This window comes from Austrofundulus limnaeus, unplaced genomic scaffold, assembly GCF_001266775.1.
Source record: "Austrofundulus limnaeus strain Quisiro unplaced genomic scaffold, Austrofundulus_limnaeus-1.0 Scaffold1138, whole genome shotgun sequence".
Classification (NCBI taxonomy): Eukaryota; Metazoa; Chordata; class Actinopteri; order Cyprinodontiformes; family Rivulidae; genus Austrofundulus; species Austrofundulus limnaeus.
The window spans coordinates 45600-63489 of NW_013953540.1; the positions used below are offsets into that span (position 1 = coordinate 45600).

A 17890-nucleotide genomic window follows, 5' to 3' on the forward strand; every position below is an offset into this window, starting at 1 on the left:
TTAAAATTTTGACAAAACATTTTTATTGGCTTTTTCAGAAAAGCAGCAATTGTTCCTATAGACTTGTACCAGTTTACCATAAAAATACTTTTACAAAAACAAAACTGATTTTTTTCACGTTCAGTGTTATCTTCCTGTCAAAACTAAAAATTAAAACTGAAATCAGCAAAGAGCAACACAAGATAGAAGAACTACCTTTAGCTCTGCTTTAATTAAACAGAATGTAAACTTTGGTTCATTATTTACCAGCAGAAAATATACTTTTAAAAAAATGTCTTTTGTCTGCAAGAACCAAAACAACTTAAATATAAAGTAAATTAAAAGTACATTCACTGTCAAAGTGGAAGACATTGGGGATCATTTTAAAGCTGCTCACTGCAAAGCCACAAAGACTTTGTTTACACTGAGTGCGTACCCGCATTTCAGAATTGCATTCAATCGATTTGGAAACCTCTTTGTATGTTTGATTTCATACTTTGCAGTGAGTCGATTTAAGAGAATTTCTCAATGAACCTTTATTCTTTGATTCATTGCAGCATTCATGCTCAGATTTAACACTTTTTTGGTAAAAATAAAATATATTATTTGCTACAAAACAGTTGAACTGCTGTGTAACAACACCAACTGGTTTAAATGAGTGTGTGGCTTAAAACCAAGTTTTATGACACTAAAACCTAAACGCACTCTCAACAAGCCGAGTCATGTCTTAACCTCTTACGAGAAAAGAAAGCTGTCTGTAAACAGAACATCAAGTGGGTCTTTTAAGAAAAATAAAAAAGAACAGTCTGTAAAAGAGCTCAGTCCAGATGGTTCATTTGGTCTGGGTGAACTGAAAGGTACCAGCTTGGTCCATTTCTTTGGTTGTCGAAAACATGAACACATTCCAACACTGTACGCTTCATGAAAAGATTTTGTTGCGGCACAAATGCTTCACTCGTTGCACATCTCGCCTGCCGTCTTTCATACCAGAGCTTTAAATTAAAACTCGAGTGTTGAAACGACAAAGTTGTTGCCCAAACGTGCCGTCTCACGCAACATCGACTACAGCACCAAATTTTAGCTCATTATCTGTTAAGATTACGGCTACTTTGAGGTTTCACTTGGCTGCAGCTAATTAGATCTGAGCAAAAACTCAATACACATCTAGTGTTTACATTCTGAACGGTTCATTCAAATCCATCCAATGGTTCATGAGATATTATGCTAACAGAGTTGACTATTATTAATTAGCCCTCAGAGCTGCCGCCACACCAACTTTGACATCAGCTTCTGCAAAATTTACTGATTTATAACTATTTTTGTGTTTAAGGCCAGTAGGCTGTGGCGGCCATCTTTAATCCGCCCAGTGGTTGACAAGATATTTTGCTAACAGGCACACATTGGCAAAAAAAAACAAAAAAAAACCCATCTGTCTTCAACCTCAGAAGTGGGTGATAAAAACTAAAAAGGACACCGCTGGTTTCTTCGTGTTGCTGTTGTGCATTTATACAATCGTGTTTTTACACATTTTGAACATAAATTAAGAGTGCAAATGTGCTTCTTGTTATAAAATATAAAAGTTTGATAGAAGGCAGTGGGCTTCAAAATAAAGTCCTCATGAAAGGAGGATAAAAAAGTCTATTTGTAACAAAACAGTGTGTTGATTTTCCCTTTCAGTTAATTTGGGATCACGTGAACACACACACACACACACACGCACATTGCAAAATCAATGTCAGAGTGTGTTCAGAACATTCTGTTTGCAGTTAATAGTTCTGGTTCAGCCCAGGGCAGCAGGGAGTGTCCCAGGTGCAGCCATCATCATCATCATCTTCATCATCATCAAGGTCCGGACGTGTCCAGACACAGACCCCCTCTCTACATCAGCGTGCAGCAGCTGAGGCACCCGTCCCGGGTCGGCTTCTGCAGGGCGGCGCGGGTCGCCGTCTCGAACACCTCCCAGATCCCCTCCTTGGTTTTGGCGGAGCACTCCACGTAGTCGCAGGCGCCGACGCGCGCGGCAACGGCGCGGCCCTCCTCCGCCCGCACCGGCTCCAGCTTCATCCGGGCCAGGTCGGCGCGGACGGCCTCGTCGCCGCGCAGGTCCTTCTTGTTGGCCACCACGACGATCGGCACGTTCGGGCAGAAGTGCTCGACCTCCGGGACCCACTTCTCGGTGATGTTGGCCAGCGAGTCCGGGCTGTCCACGGAGAAGCACATGAGGACCACGTCGGTGTCCGGGTAGGAGAGCGGGCGCAGGCGGTCGAAGTCCTCCTGTCCGGCCGTGTCCCACAGAGCCAGCTGGACTTGCTTGTCGTCCACCTCGATGTCCGCCACGTACGTCTCGAACACGGTCGGGACGTAGACGTCGGGAAACTCGTCTCTGCTGAAGACGAACAGGAGACATGTTTTTCCGCACGCGCCGTCCCCGACGACCACGAGCTTCTTCCTTATTTCTGCCATTCTGTTGTCTTCTAAAGCATCAGAACCACATATAGTTTATTTTTTATAACCGGCCGGTCAGACCCGTCCGAGCAGGAAGTTTTCAGCTTTCTTCTTCTTCTTCTCTTATAAAGCGCAGGGAGGGTTCCTAAATATAGCGTCCAATCGGAAGTAAGGAGGTGAGGTCACGGGTTACGCACGGACAGGTGATTGGATCAGACCTCCGAAGAGGCGGGGGCTCACCCGAGTCAGAATTTAGCTGTAATCAACCCAAAACCTCACCGCATGATGATGAATCACGAGTTGTTTTATTTTATTATTTATTTATTTAAAAGTTTTTAAATACAACATTCGGATTTAGTTCTGCATCATTTTGTTTTCGAAATTATCCAAAAAAAATTGACCCGAACAAATAAAATCAAGACTAAGGACAGTTTCTGAAGTGATATGCAAATGTAATGGTTGAAAAGAATGGCAGGCCGTTGTTCCATATATTCAAACCACCATAACTGGTTGTGTCTAATAAATTTCTATCGTTTTAGATGTCAATTAAAATTAGTTGATGAAATGTATAACGCCTGCCGCATTTCATGCCAAAGATTTCAGCTGAACTATTTTCTGCTACAAAGGGGCGGAGTTATATGTCAGACTTAAAAAGCGCAAAGTGTTAAAGAAAATGTTCAAAAAATGTTCTGCTGTGAGCACCGCCTAATGTCGAGTGAAAACAAGTTTGTACTAAGTCAAGGGTCGTTGCTTTTCAATAAAATTGGAACATTGAAGGTGTATCGTGACCTTATAACACCTGACGGTCAGTTATTTAAAAATCAGTATCAGCCAAAATCTGAATCAGCAGGATCGCCCAGGAAACTGCAATCAGTGCATCCCTAATCTACACCAGCGGTTCTCAACTGGTCCAGCCTTGGGGCAAACTGGTCTAAATTGAGGAAATTCTTCAAGTTCTCAAATTGGATGAATGGAAAGATGATGCAGTGTGACCGAGTTAATAGTAGAGCTGTGTATTGGCAAGAATTTGGCGATACGATACATATCATGACAGACGGGTTCACGATACGATATATCCCGATATATTGCGATACTGTAAGCAAGGTGATATATTGCGATTTTTTTGGTCCAAAAATACTATTAAATAAAAACCTCTTACTGGAAAAAAAAAATGAAAAATCAAAATTCATTGTCTCAGAAAATTTTATTATATAGACATGCGCTAGCCTTCTGTAACGTGAAAGCTGACTAAAGTTGGAAAAAAAGAGCGCACGAAACACTTAATTTGGTTTAAAATAGAGACATTCTGACAAGTAACTGTTTGTAACCTTACCTCAGCTTAGAAGGCAGAGGGTGTCDGYCTTTTCCGCTCAGATTCAGCTATCGGAGCATGAAGCTAATGTTTACTCACAATGCTAATGCTACCCTTGCTCTCTGGCGCTCAAGAGGTAGAGGAGACAAATGGCTGGCTCACTGCTGCCAACTAATGGTCAGAGGCTGAACTACAACATAAAAATGAACGGCTGGCAGGAAAGTTTACATTTTAAACCTTAATTAAATATCAATGCAGGGCTTTAGAATATCGATACAGTATCGGGAAATGAAATATCGCAATATTTCAGTGTATCGATATTTTCTTACACCCCTACTTAATCCAAGAATATAGAATATAGAATATCATGGAATGCTATCACAATAACATGTTTAACAACAAATCAAAATTATGCTAGATGTAAAGAAAATTTCACCATTGACCTTAAAATCTATGGCCAACAGTGAAATTTCATCTAAGGCTTAAGAGCATTAAAAAAAAACACTTCTGTAAAAAGTATTTTATAATAGAGTCATAACGTCCATTTTAAACAGAAATATACTTGATATCTAGATCTGAAAGCGTGTTGCGTATCTATAATAATTAATTTACTGTTAATTTTGACTAGGAAAAACAGAAGTATGGCCATCTGCTTTGAATGTCTATTATATGATAAATTGACTTACCATACTTTAATGCGTACGTAATTCACGCTTCTTACAGGGAGGGGGCACCAGCCTGAGCAAACTCATAGCACTGAGCAAGCATTGCTAAATCACCGCTCTCCAAGGTAACAAAACAATATAGAATAGGGTTGACGGCGTGCAACAAGCACAGAGCCTCCATCGACACGATAAGGCGTGAGTATTTTCTTGTATTTGTTCACAATAATAAAAAAACAGCAAAGTAAAGCGACTGCTTTAAAGGCGGTTGTCGTGCTGTGGGTATTTCCCTTTTGTTTAGCGGTTAAGGCCCCTCTTGTTTGGGACTTGAGGGGGGCCATGTTGTTTAGCCGCTGACTGTTTGGCTGATGTTTTAAGCTCAGACAGCACCAAGTTGGCAATTAGCTCCAAACGTTAGCTGTCATGGTTTATTTTGGCTTTCCCGTACACGGAAAAATCCGTGGTTATACATCTACATACACCTACCCGTGGTAATATCGCGTCAAGAAATCCCCATTTTTTTGCATCAGCCATGGAAGTAATTTAGCTTACAATTTGATATGGCTTTTAGAACAGAATTTACTTTGATGTCCTACGAAACACCACCAATAAAAACATCAGGCCCGTTGCCATTACATTAGCGTTAGCTTGTTAGTCGTGAAATTTGCCAATGCACACTCTCCTTTGTAAATTAGTTCCTGTTCCAAACTGATGCTTTAGTCTGTAGAAATTGAAAGCAAACGTGAAACCGATGTCTAATATCCTCAGTCTTATGACCACTGATTTATTATTAAATATAAGTAGAAAAAAACAGGTCAAAGCGGCTAAATTATTAGCTCGAATTTTAGCAAGGGTATTGGCTAGCCAGTTTGCTAGCAGTACCTTTATTTACTACTTTGATCTTTTGCTCCACTAAATGCTGTATTTTGTTGCATTTATTTCCGTCATGCTCTCGAATGTATGGTTAATGTAGATTTTTCTCTGTTTTACTGGGATTTTTTAACCACTGGAAACGAAGTATTAGCAGTAACGTAATGCTAGTTTGGCGATTACAAGCTAGCATGCTGCTAACACTGTGTGTGTGTGTGTGTGGGCTCTCGATCGTTACCAGCTTGTTATCGTTTATATGCCAGAAAATATATATATTAAGTTTTCCACATAAAGTCGTTATCTTAATGCAAAGAAAGTGAATCGATTAGACTAAAATACGAGCAGCTGAATGTTTTTTTGAGTTAGCAGATCGGGGAAGATTAGTCGAAGACGAGTAGAATAAGCTCATTTTTGAGTAGATCTCAATGAAACCGACTTTAACATTTGAGTTGTCTGAGGCCTCACAGAAGAGATTTTTACTTGTTTAGATAAAACATATGGCAGGACACGGATAATCTCCTCTTATAAATACATTTATAACAAAATAAACAAGTGCAGTTTCGAATAAAATTAGAAGTAAAGGCTTGTCTTTAATTATAAAAACAGTTTATGAGGGGGTTTAAGTAAATAAAGAGGCATCAGTTGCTGTAAGAGAGTATTCAGTGGCCATAAATAATAATTTGACAGAGTTTTTTATGTTCTCAAATATTTTACTGGAATGCAAATACATGCTTGATTATTTGCCTCCATAATTCAGTGGTTAAACTTTATCAAAGAGGATACACAAAAAGTTTTTCTTCTTCTTTGTTAATTTGTTTTATCCAAATGTGAACTGTATTTTAATTCTCGTAATATGTAGTATGTATTAAAATGTAATAATGATTTGCTATTTTTTTATCTTATTACAGTCATCAAGAAGGCTTTGTAGCTTAATAATTTATATATATATTTAATGTAAACAAGGGAGAAATGGCACTTTGATTGTGAAGGTTGCTTGTGAAATAGACTATATAAGACAAATGCATATCACAATTTTGTAGTATTTTTAATTACTGTAAATGCTATATTATCTAATAATATGCATTAATTTAAACAAATAAAGTATAATCATTGGCACCTTTCTAACTTTATACAGGAGTTTATTATTGATGCATATTTAGAGAATTACCTCAAGAAAACAAGTTCTATTAAGCCTGGGCAGAAAGAGGAAGCACAAATTAAAAATATATATATAATTTTTTCCTGTCGTTTGATGTTTTGTTTTAGGCTTTCCCGTGGAATGAGCATTCCATGCAGCATCCTAGGTATGAATGACGTGGCCTGGCAGGAGACGAGAGGTGGGATGCTGCATGCAAACGGCGCTCCCGAGTCCGGGGGTGTCCGGGTCCATGCTGGCGGACCCCTCGCCACAGTTGGGGTGACTGGGCCAGCTCCTGGAGGACCACACTTACAGGGCATGGACAGAAGCTCTAACCCTGCCCCGGGCACGCCGCAGCCTCCGCTGAGTGGGAGATCTCAGGACGACGCCACGGTCGGATACTTCTTTCAGCGGCAGCCCGGAGAGCAGCTCGTTGGTTGTGTACCCGGTAAACACCGCTGGCCGACTGGAGATGCTAATCACATTGATCAGGTAAAGCAGCCTTTATTAGAACATGGCCTACTGCAATGATTTTCTCTTTAAATACTCATTCTTGACTGCAGCAACACATTTCTTGGTCATTAATAATTAAAATCTCTGTGCATCAAAGGATCAGTGGATTTGAATAAAAATAGGTTATGCTCCTTGCTCACACTGAAGTTGGATGTTTTTGGTCAGAACAGCACAGTGAGGGACTCAACACAATAACTGAAAGAGGTGTAATATCCTGTCTGACAGTAACTATAAGCTGGTTTCTTGTCCTTTGGCATCAGATAACTCCTCCGACATGTGCTTTTTATTTCAGACTGAACTTCCTGGTTATCATTTGATCTCCTTTTGTGTTTCAGTTGCAACAAACCCACCTCATCAAACCTTTGTGCCTATAAATTCTCCACAAAAGCCCCCACGCTGATAGTTTTATTTAAAGACTGGAGCGTGTAGCATTAAGATAAGGGCCTAATATGGTCCCAGAAAAATATTTAATTATTTTTTTGTTTTGTTTCTGAATAAACTATTTACTTGAAAACAACCAGGTAGGTTTCCAAGTACTGAAGCAACGTCCCTCCTTACACGTTTTAGGAATTTGTAGATGTATGGTTTTGATTTGCCTCCATACGACAAACGCTCAAAGGTCATTAAAATATTTTCAGACATCTTTATGAATTCCATTCTTCCACAGTCAAGACAACCTGTTTGAAAATCATTCTGACATGTTATTAATAAGCAAATATGTGACCCATCATATTAAAATGAGGATTAAGTCAAATTTGGTCAAAATGACCTAATTACATTTTTAGATTCCTGCTTTAAAAGCTACATTTTGATACCTGGATCATACCAATATCATAAGTTTATCCAGAGATATGACGTAATTTGTCTTGTTGGTTACAATAATACGTTGTTTGGTCTGAATCCTAATTTTATGTAAATTTATTGAGTATTTTTATGTCAATATAAAGAGGAAACCTCAAACAGTATTTGTATGTTAAGATTTCCCAGTTGGTAAGAAACAAAAACATTGCGAGCTCACAGGAAAAAGTTCAAAATTTTAAATTGCTTTTCCTCATAATCAGTTTTTTTTTGTTACTACTGCTCAAAAATGCTTCAAAAATGTTTTTTAGGATTATGTTTCAGACAGTTCATTCAATTGATACATTGATAAGGCATTAAATTATATTTTGACAAAATGCAATTTTTGCACGTTTAAATCAAAACCCTACATCTGCCTATTTCTCCACTTTTGGACTTAATCCTCATTTCGATGTGATGGGTCACATGTTACATAATGAATCACTGGTATCTAGCAGATATTAAATGGGATTGTTGGTTTTGATGATTTATAAAACTGTTTCAAACAGCATCATTTGTTTCTATCTTAGGTTCGAGTTGTAGATGAAATGAATTATGACTTTCAAGCTCTTGCTTTAGAGTCCAGAGGGATGGGAGAGGTAAGGCATTTTAATCCTTGTGTGTATTTTTATTTTATTTAATGTTTTGTGCATTTTCTCAAAAAATATTAATTATTATCATTTAGAATGATTGGAGAAATTTGTGACTTTTAGCTTTTACCAGCGAAAAAGATCTGGGATTCTGATGAGTTGCCCAAAGATGGAAGGAAAGGGATGCTTCTCGGAGAGGAGTGGCGGGACAATGCGTGGGGACCATCTCGTGAGTGGCTCCTCTATCTTTTAATGTGTTTTTCTTTTTATTTTATGTGCAAATCAGGCAGCATGATATTAAATATCAAACTGCATTAAGCATCAATGAGCGAGGGAGTCACTGCTTCTTGTCTAAAACGTCAAAAAATCCCCTGACACTCAAGATCAAATGTTTTGCAAATTATTGGAACTATTTGTAAGAACGTGGATCTTTTTAGATCCTAATATTTATATGATATGTAAGAATAATTTAACACCGTTAAGTCAGGGTTGCTGTTGGACAGTGAGTGTAAAAACTGCAGTAAATGTAATACAGAAGGTTTAAAACGTTGATGGATTTTATTGTTAATGTCACAGATGATTCACCTCTTTTTCTTTTCACTAGAACTTTAACTTTAGTGACTCATTTTATTAGTCAGAACACATTTTATGACAAACGGAAAAAGGCAGATTCTTACAGCCGCTGTTTGATTTTAACCTTGTTTTATTATTCAGATCATTCGATGTCTCAGCCCATCATGGTGCAGCGGCGACCAGGCCAGAGCTTCCACGGAAACGGTGACGCTAACTCGGTGCTTTCACCCCGCTCCGAAGGCGGAGGCCTCGGGGTGAGCATGGTGGAATACGTCCTGAGCTCCTCTCCTGGCGACAAAATGGACGTGCGCTACAGGAACGGAGGCTTTGTACGTCGTCACTGGCTCTTTGCTTTGTAGCGACAAACGCCAGGGTTTGACTTATTTATTGTGAGGTCTGGTGTGTTCAGGGTGGAGGAGATGCTGACCAAGATGGGAGAGAAAAACCTGATGCGCAAGAGAAGGTGTCACCTTTTGAAGAAGACAAAAACCCTGAGATGAAGGTTGGAGAGGACGGTGATCCTACCAAGGCCAACGGAAGAGGGCTGCTAAACGGCATGGATAGAGACTGCAAAGATTTCAAGTAAGGCTTCTGTTTTTTGTTGGATTTAATGCTGAACAAATAAACCTGAAGGTGTTATTTGATTTTCTGTTTTAAAAATTGTTTTCTTTATCACACTTTTATCTTAAGTTGCTTTTTCCTGAATACAACCACAACCAAAGGCAGAAAATCTAAACAAGGTTATTGTTTTCATTCGGAGACACAGACAAAATGTATAAAATTTAGAAACATTGCTTTAGAACTCAAGTCTGTTGAAACATTTTAAGACTGATTATGACTAATCTAATCAACTCTGTTGGCAATGTCTTTTTAAAACAAGTGTCACACCCAGATAACTCACAGGACCATTGCTAGTTGTAATTTTGTTTAAAGAAGCAAAATGTGCATTTATAAATATTTCTTGATTTCAAATAGCAGTTTTGAAGGTGGAGTTTTTCAGTTTAAAGAATCAGTGTGTTTTTTATTTACTGAGGGAAAGGTTTGTTTAAATGCAACGTAACACAAGTGCTTTCCCTTTTTTATTATTATTATTATTTTATTTTATTTTTTTTATTCTGTCTTTGCAGCCCGACTCCTGGGAGCCGTCAAGCTTCCCCCACCGAGGCGGTGGAGAGGATGGGTCCCAGTCAGACGGGTTTGGAGATGATGGGGCAGCACCACCCTCACGTCCTCCAACAACAGAATCCTGTCCAAAACAAGGTCCCAACCGAGGACTTCCAGAGCCACGAGGCCCACAACATGGGCGGTATGGAGCAGCCGACCGGCGTGGAGTCCTTACAGTTTGACTACGCCGGGAACCAGATCCAAGTGGACTCCTCGGGAACTCCTGTAGGATTGTTTGACTACAGTTCCCAGCAACAGCAGGTCAGCTGAAACATGAAATATATTTGTAAGATCTGTCGGTGTGCTCAACTGATTGTGATTTTTATTATTTACTTGTTTTTTTTTTATTATTATTATTCCAGCTGTTCCAGAGATCTAATCCCCTGACTGTTCAGCAGCTTACAGCAGCTCAGCAGCAGTATGCTCTGGCTGCATCTCAGCAGCAGCATCTCGGTAAGCTGGGCCGCTCGAGTTGTTTCACATCAGAATCATCCGCCTTTATTGTGAAATGTCCCTGCACGGCCTTTTGAATAAGATTTGAATCATTATTTGTATTCCTGCTCCTTGTTGTGCAGCCGGACTCGCTCCTGCATTCGTGCCAAACCCTTACATCATTAACGCTGGCCCCCCCGGAACTGACCCCTACACTGCCGCTGGGCTAGCAGCAGCCACACTCGCAGGTGATCATTTAGCACCTCTCTTTTCAATTAAAGCTTTCTTTTTTTTTTTTTTCAATTTTAATGCCCGATGCCTCCTTTTATTATAATAGTTTTTTTTAATGTATATAATCTGTCTCAAGGCCCCACAGTTGTTCCGCCACAATACTACGGAGTTCCGTGGGGTGTGTATCCAGCCAATCTTTTCCAGCAACAAGCATCAACTGCCAATCATTCGGCTAATCAGCAAGCATCCAATCAGGGACCAGGACCAGGTCAACCACAGGTAGGAGGAAACTTTCTATCCTGCAAACCTCTTTGTTTTTTTTAACATTAGTTTTGTTTGTTGTTTACGGCACGTTATTGGGATGTGGGATGAATAAGATTTTTATATTTTACACACATGATGCTGCTTTCTGATAATGCAAAGTTTCTGTTAAACTTGGAGTGAGAATCTGTTGTTTGTCAACTCAAGTGTGAGGCTTTCTGTTCCTTAGTCTTTTTCTGAAAGTCGTTTCATGTGTTAATTTTTAGCAATCTCAAATATCGAAGGTTTTTTTTTTTTTTTTTCTGCTTTAGGTCCTCCTTGGATCATGTAAGCATTTGTTACAAAGTCCATCGCTGCTAGTGTGTTAGCAGAAGAATATTGACTAAGACAATTGTTTAAAAATACAAAGTTGTTGTTCATGAAAGTTATTTGCTGGTTTATTTTCTGGGCTGAGAAAAATGAAAGGATTTGAATAAATAAAAATGGGATAATCAGCACTCCAAAAAATACCATGTTTTTAATAAAGGCAGAAAATACCATGTTTTCCGTCCTTATTAAAAACATGGTATTTTTTGGAGTGCTGGTTATCTCATCTTTCTGATTCTTCAGAACCGGGCACCCATTTGCTCTTCGCTTTTTTGTAAGGAAATTTGAGTTGTGCGCACTAGAATTTATTTTCTTAATGATTTGAATAAATACCACTTTTTCTACTTGATGGCTCTTAAACTTCATAAAAGTTTATAATCAGAGTTGCACATAAGTGGTGCGCAGGTGCGCATGCGCGATCAAAAGAGAAAAAGCACACCAGATGGAATGTCATAAAGCTCTCTTGCGTACCTAAGATTGTACCTGAGATTGTGAAAACAACAGCTAGCAGGGTCACAAATGCGACCTGATTTCTTCAAAACAAACAAATCCAGCCTCACTGGTGTGACTGGATCGTCGTTCTGTCAGAGGAGGGCAGCGGGGCCCTGATGTATAAGAATTAAATGGACACTACTTTCAACAAATCAGACAAACTCCAGAGCCGTTTTAACCAATCAGAGCAGAGCAGGGCGGGACTTTCAGTAAGAGCAGTTTTCAGCAGCGGCTGCAGCGGTTAGTCCTGACATCTCCTCCTGCACTTTGCTCCTGAACTACCAGAGACTTTGGTCTCTAAAACCTAACTTTATATTAAATATATGTTCAGAGCATTGTTATCAAACAGATCTGTCCAACTTTGTGTCAGTAACTAAACTCTCCTCCTGAGAGACGGGAACGCGCCTCAGCGCAAGCTCTTCTAAACCATCCCTCTAACAGAAGAACATTTGTTTGCCCCATATCAAAGCAAAAATGATTCTGTTTAACGTCACCTCCCATTCCAAAAAAAAATAAAAATAAAAACTTGCCATATTCTGTGAATGAGTTTTAAATGTTATTTTAATTAATCAGAAAGATCCACAAATTTCATTCTTCACAATTTTATGATAACAACAAAGTTCTTGATGTGCTAAACATGTTTATATTTAAAAAATATAAATAATAATAATTAAAATAAATAAATAAATATTTAGAATCATATTGTATCACAGCTGCTCTGGGATGATTGTAATTAAGTAAATGATAAAATACAAAGGATAAATAATTTTAAATGATTACATGAGCTGAAACCATCTAAATATAATCTTTTTTTAATAAAATAGTCTTTTAAAAAGAAATCAGTCTAACAAATAAAACATTTGTTCTGTGTAAAAGACAGATATTTGCTGTTTGGTCTGGAGGTAGTTTAGGTAGTTTACAAAATTTATGCAGAGTAAAAAAACAAAATAAAAAAAAATTAAAAACTCTAATTTGGCATGATGTCCTGAGACGTTGCCAGCTGATAGAAGGCGTCATGAAACAGAACAGGGTAATATTAAATGCCCTGACACCCATCTAGATCAATGTGTTAAATGAGTGAAGTAACATATGAGCACCAAGCAACAACCCCAGGTTCTCCACTGGGAACCAGACCAAACATTTAATGGAATCCTGTTTATAATTTCACTCAAAACTATTGTTTATGTCGCCTGTTTATCTTAGCATATTAACTTTACCTGCCTACTTTAACTACATTTGTGCTAAATAAACATAATTAGACAAGATAATTAAATGATGTGTTATTTTTCTGTCTGTGTGAAAGCATCTTCTCTTCTTCTTTCCAGGTGATGCGAACAGGAACCAACCAGCGACCTCTGACCCCAGGCCAAGGACAGCAGAGTCAGCAGGAGTCTTTAGCTGCAGCAGCTGCTGCGAACCCTGCACTGGCTTATGCAGGAATGCCTGGTCGGTAGAAGAAGTCACAAAAGCTTCCCTCTGTCATGTTTGTGTTTGGAGTTGAGACGGTTATCCTACATGCAGAAAACATGTTTTCTGTTTTTAATCTCCTCAGGTTATCAGGTATTGGCCCCTGCTGCGTATTATGACCAAACTGGAGCTTTAGTGATGGGCCCCGGTGCCCGAACCGGTCTGGGTGGGCCTGTTCGTCTGGTCCAGACGCCTCTCCTCATCAACCCTGCTGCAGCACAAGCTGGTGAGAACTGATCCAGCTCCGTTACCGATAATAATGTGGATATTATATAAAAACATTATAATCCTCTATCACTCTTCATCCATCAGCTGCAGTGTCTGCATCCGGTTCTGGTAACAGCATGTCCGGACCTCCAGCCAATGGCTTGTACCGCTCCATGCCTCAGCCTCAGCCACAGCAGCAGCAGCAGCCTCCCCCACCCAGCAGCGGTCTGCCCTCCAGCTCTTTCTACGGGTCCGGATCGGTCCCCAACACCTCTCAGAGTAGCTCCCTTTTCTCCCACAACTCTGCTGCGCCTCCCCACAGCTCCTCCCTGGGCTTCAGCAGCACGGCCGGCTCTCTGGGCATGGGTCTGGGTTCTGCTCTTGGAGGCTTTGGCTCCTCAGGTCAGCGGCTAAACGACAAGTTACTCCTTTTTATTTCAGTGTTGTTGTTTAATTATTGTTCATTCAATAAAATCTGTTTACAGTAAAAACAAAAATCAAATGAAATAAAAGGGAGCAGAAAGAATAAAAAAATCATTTTATTATCTTATTATTTATTCAGTTGCTTTCAATCGTACTCCCCGTTTGGCAACTGTCTCCTACTAGTATTTTACATTTTTTCATCCTTTCCAGGGTTTCCACAAAGCATAAAATCATTAAATGGGTTTAGCAAAAAATTAAAGCCCTTATATGGCAATAAAAAGCATTAAATTTGAATGTCAGTATTAGTTGTTAACAAACAAAATGAGATGACTCCATCAGGGGATTTTAGCTGTGGATTATTGCCGTAATTATTGCAACATGCAGAACCATTCTGGTATGTTTCTGCTCAGCTGGAGGAAAACATGAAAATGTCAGGAGCAGTTTTTTTTAATGGCATTAAATTTCTGCAGAAACCCTGTTTCCCTCCACTAGAAGTAGCACCTGATAACCTGATGCTTTAGTTCTGCCCCTTGTTTGCTGAGCAGGCCAGACCACCGGGAAATGTCCCAGTTCTCTCAAAGACCAGTCTGTTCCAAACGTTGTTCAGGTTCTAAATAAATAAACACTTGGCCGAGGGGGGAAAGTACAGCCTGGCAGCCCACCGGGGTCATAATACTCTGGGGGAAACCCTGTTTTAGATTGGGCAGAATCCTGTTGTCTCTAACTGTTTCCTTGTTGTTCTTTCAGTTTCCAACTCCACCAGTAGCAGCGTGTCTCGCAGGGACTCTCTGCTGGCCAGTTCTGATCTCTACAAACGGGGCGGCAGCAGCTTGACCCCCATTGGCCAGCCGTTTTACAACAGCCTGGGTTACTCCTCCTCACCCAGTCCCATTGGCCTAACACCTGGCCACTCCCCACTCACACCTCCACCTTCTCTGCCCTCCTCCCACGGATCATCCTCCAGTCTTCACCTAGGTAAGCTTTAATCGGTCCTTAAAGAGCCTGTGACGTCAATTTTTTTGCAATAAATATGAATGCATTTTTGGAGCGATAACATTAACATATTGCAAAAAGAATTTCACACTGCTGTGATGAACAGTTATTGAGATATTTGCATGTGAAATAACAGGAAGTGATGTCAAAGGGGAATGTCTGCATGTAAACAGAGCGATGATACAAGGCAAACAACAGACTGTAGCGAAGAATCTGATGTTTCTTTATATGATTTTGAGTCACCGTCAAAGAGAAGAAGACAGACTTGAAATTATATTATTATAAGGTTTCATTTCTTAAAGGATTCCCCTTTGATGTCACTTCCTGTTTCACTTTTGCTGAGCCAAATTCTGAAGAAATGTGACAAAATGGGTAAAACCATTTGTGTTATGCCAAGTTTCTTAAATATGAAGATGGTTTCTTCAACTTTTTGTGAGTGAGATGCAGGCCACAGACACTTCTGAGTCCAAATATTGTACCTTTCACAATAAAGCTGCAATAAATAAAAGGTGACTTTGCTCTACAGTTTTATTAATTTTGACTACAGTCGTTGTTTTCAAATACAAATATTTGCGTTTGGATTAACGGAGTTGTTGTTGTGTGACCTCAGGTGGCCTGACGAATGGCAGCGGGCGTTACATTTCTGCTGCTCCCGGAGCCGAGGCCAAATACCGCAGCACCGGCGGCACCTCCAGTCTGTTCAACTCCAGCAGCCAGCTGTTCCCTCCCTCCCGGCCTCGTTACAGCCGCTCCGACGTCATGCCCTCCGGGCGCAGCCGCCTCCTGGAGGACTTCAGGAACAACCGTTTCCCCAACCTGCAGCTCCGCGACCTGCCGGGACACATGGTGGAGTTTTCTCAGGACCAGCATGGATCCAGGTGATCGGCTTCGGATGCGACAAACAGAAATTTAGTTTTGTTTTTATAATCGTTATAACATTCATTCATTTATTTTTACTAGATTCATCCAGCAGAAGCTTGAGAGAGCCACTCCAGCAGAGAGGCAGATGGTGTTCGGAGAGATTCTCCAGGCTGCGTATCAACTCATGACTGATGTTTTTGGGAATTATGTCATCCAGAAGTTCTTTGAGGTTTGAGCTGCTTATTTAGTTACTTCTTATTTTTAAATTTGATTTCCTGTCATTCGTGTCATGTAACCTCTTCATGTCGTTCAGTTTGGGAGTGCAGACCAGAAGCTGGCCTTGGCAACACGTATCCGTGGGCACGTCCTCCCCCTGGCTCTGCAGATGTACGGCTGTCGGGTCATTCAGAAAGCCTTGGAGTCCATCTCCTCAGACCAGCAGGTAATTGTAAGTGAGCTTTGACTTTTTCAACTATTTCTGCTTTCAGCTTTCATCACCACAAATATTTAAACACTGTAATATTTGCTTATCTTCTTGGGTATTGTTTGTTCCCACCACAGAGTGACATTGTACGTGAGTTGGATGGTCACGTGCTAAAGTGTGTGAAGGACCAGAATGGGAACCACGTGGTGCAGAAGTGCATTGAATGCGTCCAGCCTCAGGCCCTGCAGTTCATTATCGATGCCTTCCAGGGACAGGTGAGATTTTATTTATTTATTTTTTAATTAAAGCAAGTCAACGTCTACAAGTCATGTGTTGTTTTGGAGAGTGCCAACAACATTTCTCTCTCCAGCATAGCGTACCAGCAGGGGAGGGGATTATAAAAAAAATCGGGTTTGCTCAGAGATTTAATAAACATTTATCTGAACCTAACATCTTTCACTTTAAATGCACTAGATATGCCTAGTAGCCAATCAGAAACTGGTTGGGGGCGGGGCTTTTTTTTTTTTTTTTCATCGTTAGAGTTTTGTCTACGCTGTAATATGTACAAGTTCTTACTTTAGCATAAAACTCATGACAAAGTTGCCTAAAAATATTTCATACTCTGTATAACACACACGCACACACACGCACACCTACCTTTGTACCGGCTGCTGTGTTAGCTTCCTCCTAGCTGTCATCTGGAGGTGGTTTTTCCTCCCCAAGTCTTCTTGGCAGTAAAAGGGGATAAATGTACATTTCCCTTTTGTAACCTCCGTCTTCTCATTTCTGATGCTGGCTCTTGAATATCCTCAGATTAGAAATGTCGATTACAAACGCGAGCGTGAGCTTATAGCTAAGTTTTCCCTGTATTGCTATGATCCATTGCTGTCACCTTTACTCCTCATCAAGAGGAAAATGGATAAAAACTAACTACTCGATCGTACCTGCTGGTTGGTGGACACAACGGCACACAACAGAACTCATGTTTTATACCAGTAGCTCACAGATGCTTTAACTTTTGTGACTGTTTCACGGACTAGTTCTAGGAGCTTTCACAAAGAACAAAGGCAGTAAGCAGGAAGTGGAAGGGATGTGCATGGCAAGAATTTTACCGGAAATACGTCATTAATGGCCATGGCATATAGGCTATATATTTGTCAAAACAGGTTTGAAAAAGAACTGAAAAAAGTTCAGGCTTGGGATCAGTTCTTTAAATAGTCCTGAAAACAAGAATCGACTCAGATTTAATTATAACTTGAGAAAACAGAAATGTCTCATTTCATAGGAATTGCACCTGTAAATCCCTGATTTTTGAGTTTTTTCCTCATCACAGATGTCCCAAACCCTTATATTTCTTTAAACTGGGTCATGTTAAGTATTTTTATTTTATTTTTTTACACGAATTTGAAAATAAGTACTTTAAACTTGTTAAAATCATGATTTCACTACAGTGTCTGTGATGCAGCATTGTGAGTTTGTAGCTAGGCCTGTCACGATAACAAATTTTGCTGGGCGATTAATTGTCTCAAAATTTATTGCGATAAACGATAATATTGCCTGGTGACGTTTTACAACTAATAATTATAAAAGCGTAATGTGTAAGTGTAATAAATCAATAAACTTTCATTTTTAAAAGAATGTTTAACAAAG

General features: G+C 39.8%; 2 protein-coding genes across 5 annotated transcripts in view; one reads left to right on the plus strand and one right to left on the minus strand.

Annotated features, from left to right (window-relative positions):
* LOC106534305 (rho-related GTP-binding protein RhoB) lies at window positions 1-2788 on the minus strand. Its single transcript, XM_014030899.1, has one exon. The coding sequence runs from the start codon at window positions 2440-2442 to the stop codon at window positions 1858-1860; it is 585 nt and encodes a 194-aa protein (XP_013886353.1). The 5' UTR covers window positions 2443-2788; the 3' UTR covers window positions 1-1857.
* A 1660-nt stretch (window positions 2789-4448) lies between these two features.
* The window catches only part of pum2 (pumilio RNA-binding family member 2), a 25954-nt gene continuing 12512 nt past the window's right edge, over window positions 4449-17890 (plus strand). For 2 of the 4 annotated variants that reach the window (XM_014030900.1, XM_014030902.1), the window contains exons 1-18: window positions 4449-4596; window positions 6535-6898; window positions 8287-8355; window positions 8470-8575; window positions 9061-9248; window positions 9329-9501; window positions 10047-10344; window positions 10446-10536; window positions 10659-10763; window positions 10883-11025; window positions 13191-13311; window positions 13418-13558; window positions 13645-13941; window positions 14710-14937; window positions 15566-15833; window positions 15916-16045; window positions 16130-16264; window positions 16378-16515. In XM_014030900.1, the coding sequence (XP_013886354.1) occupies window positions 6548-6898; window positions 8287-8355; window positions 8470-8575; window positions 9061-9248; window positions 9329-9501; window positions 10047-10344; window positions 10446-10536; window positions 10659-10763; window positions 10883-11025; window positions 13191-13311; window positions 13418-13558; window positions 13645-13941; window positions 14710-14937; window positions 15566-15833; window positions 15916-16045; window positions 16130-16264; window positions 16378-16515 (2982 nt within the window). In that variant the 5' untranslated portion in view covers window positions 4449-4596; window positions 6535-6547. The remainder of the gene's footprint in view (window positions 4597-6534; window positions 6899-8286; window positions 8356-8469; window positions 8576-9060; window positions 9249-9328; window positions 9502-10046; window positions 10345-10445; window positions 10537-10658; window positions 10764-10882; window positions 11026-13190; window positions 13312-13417; window positions 13559-13644; window positions 13942-14709; window positions 14938-15565; window positions 15834-15915; window positions 16046-16129; window positions 16265-16377; window positions 16516-17890) is intronic. The other 2 variants (XM_014030901.1, XM_014030903.1) reach the window with 1 other exon arrangement.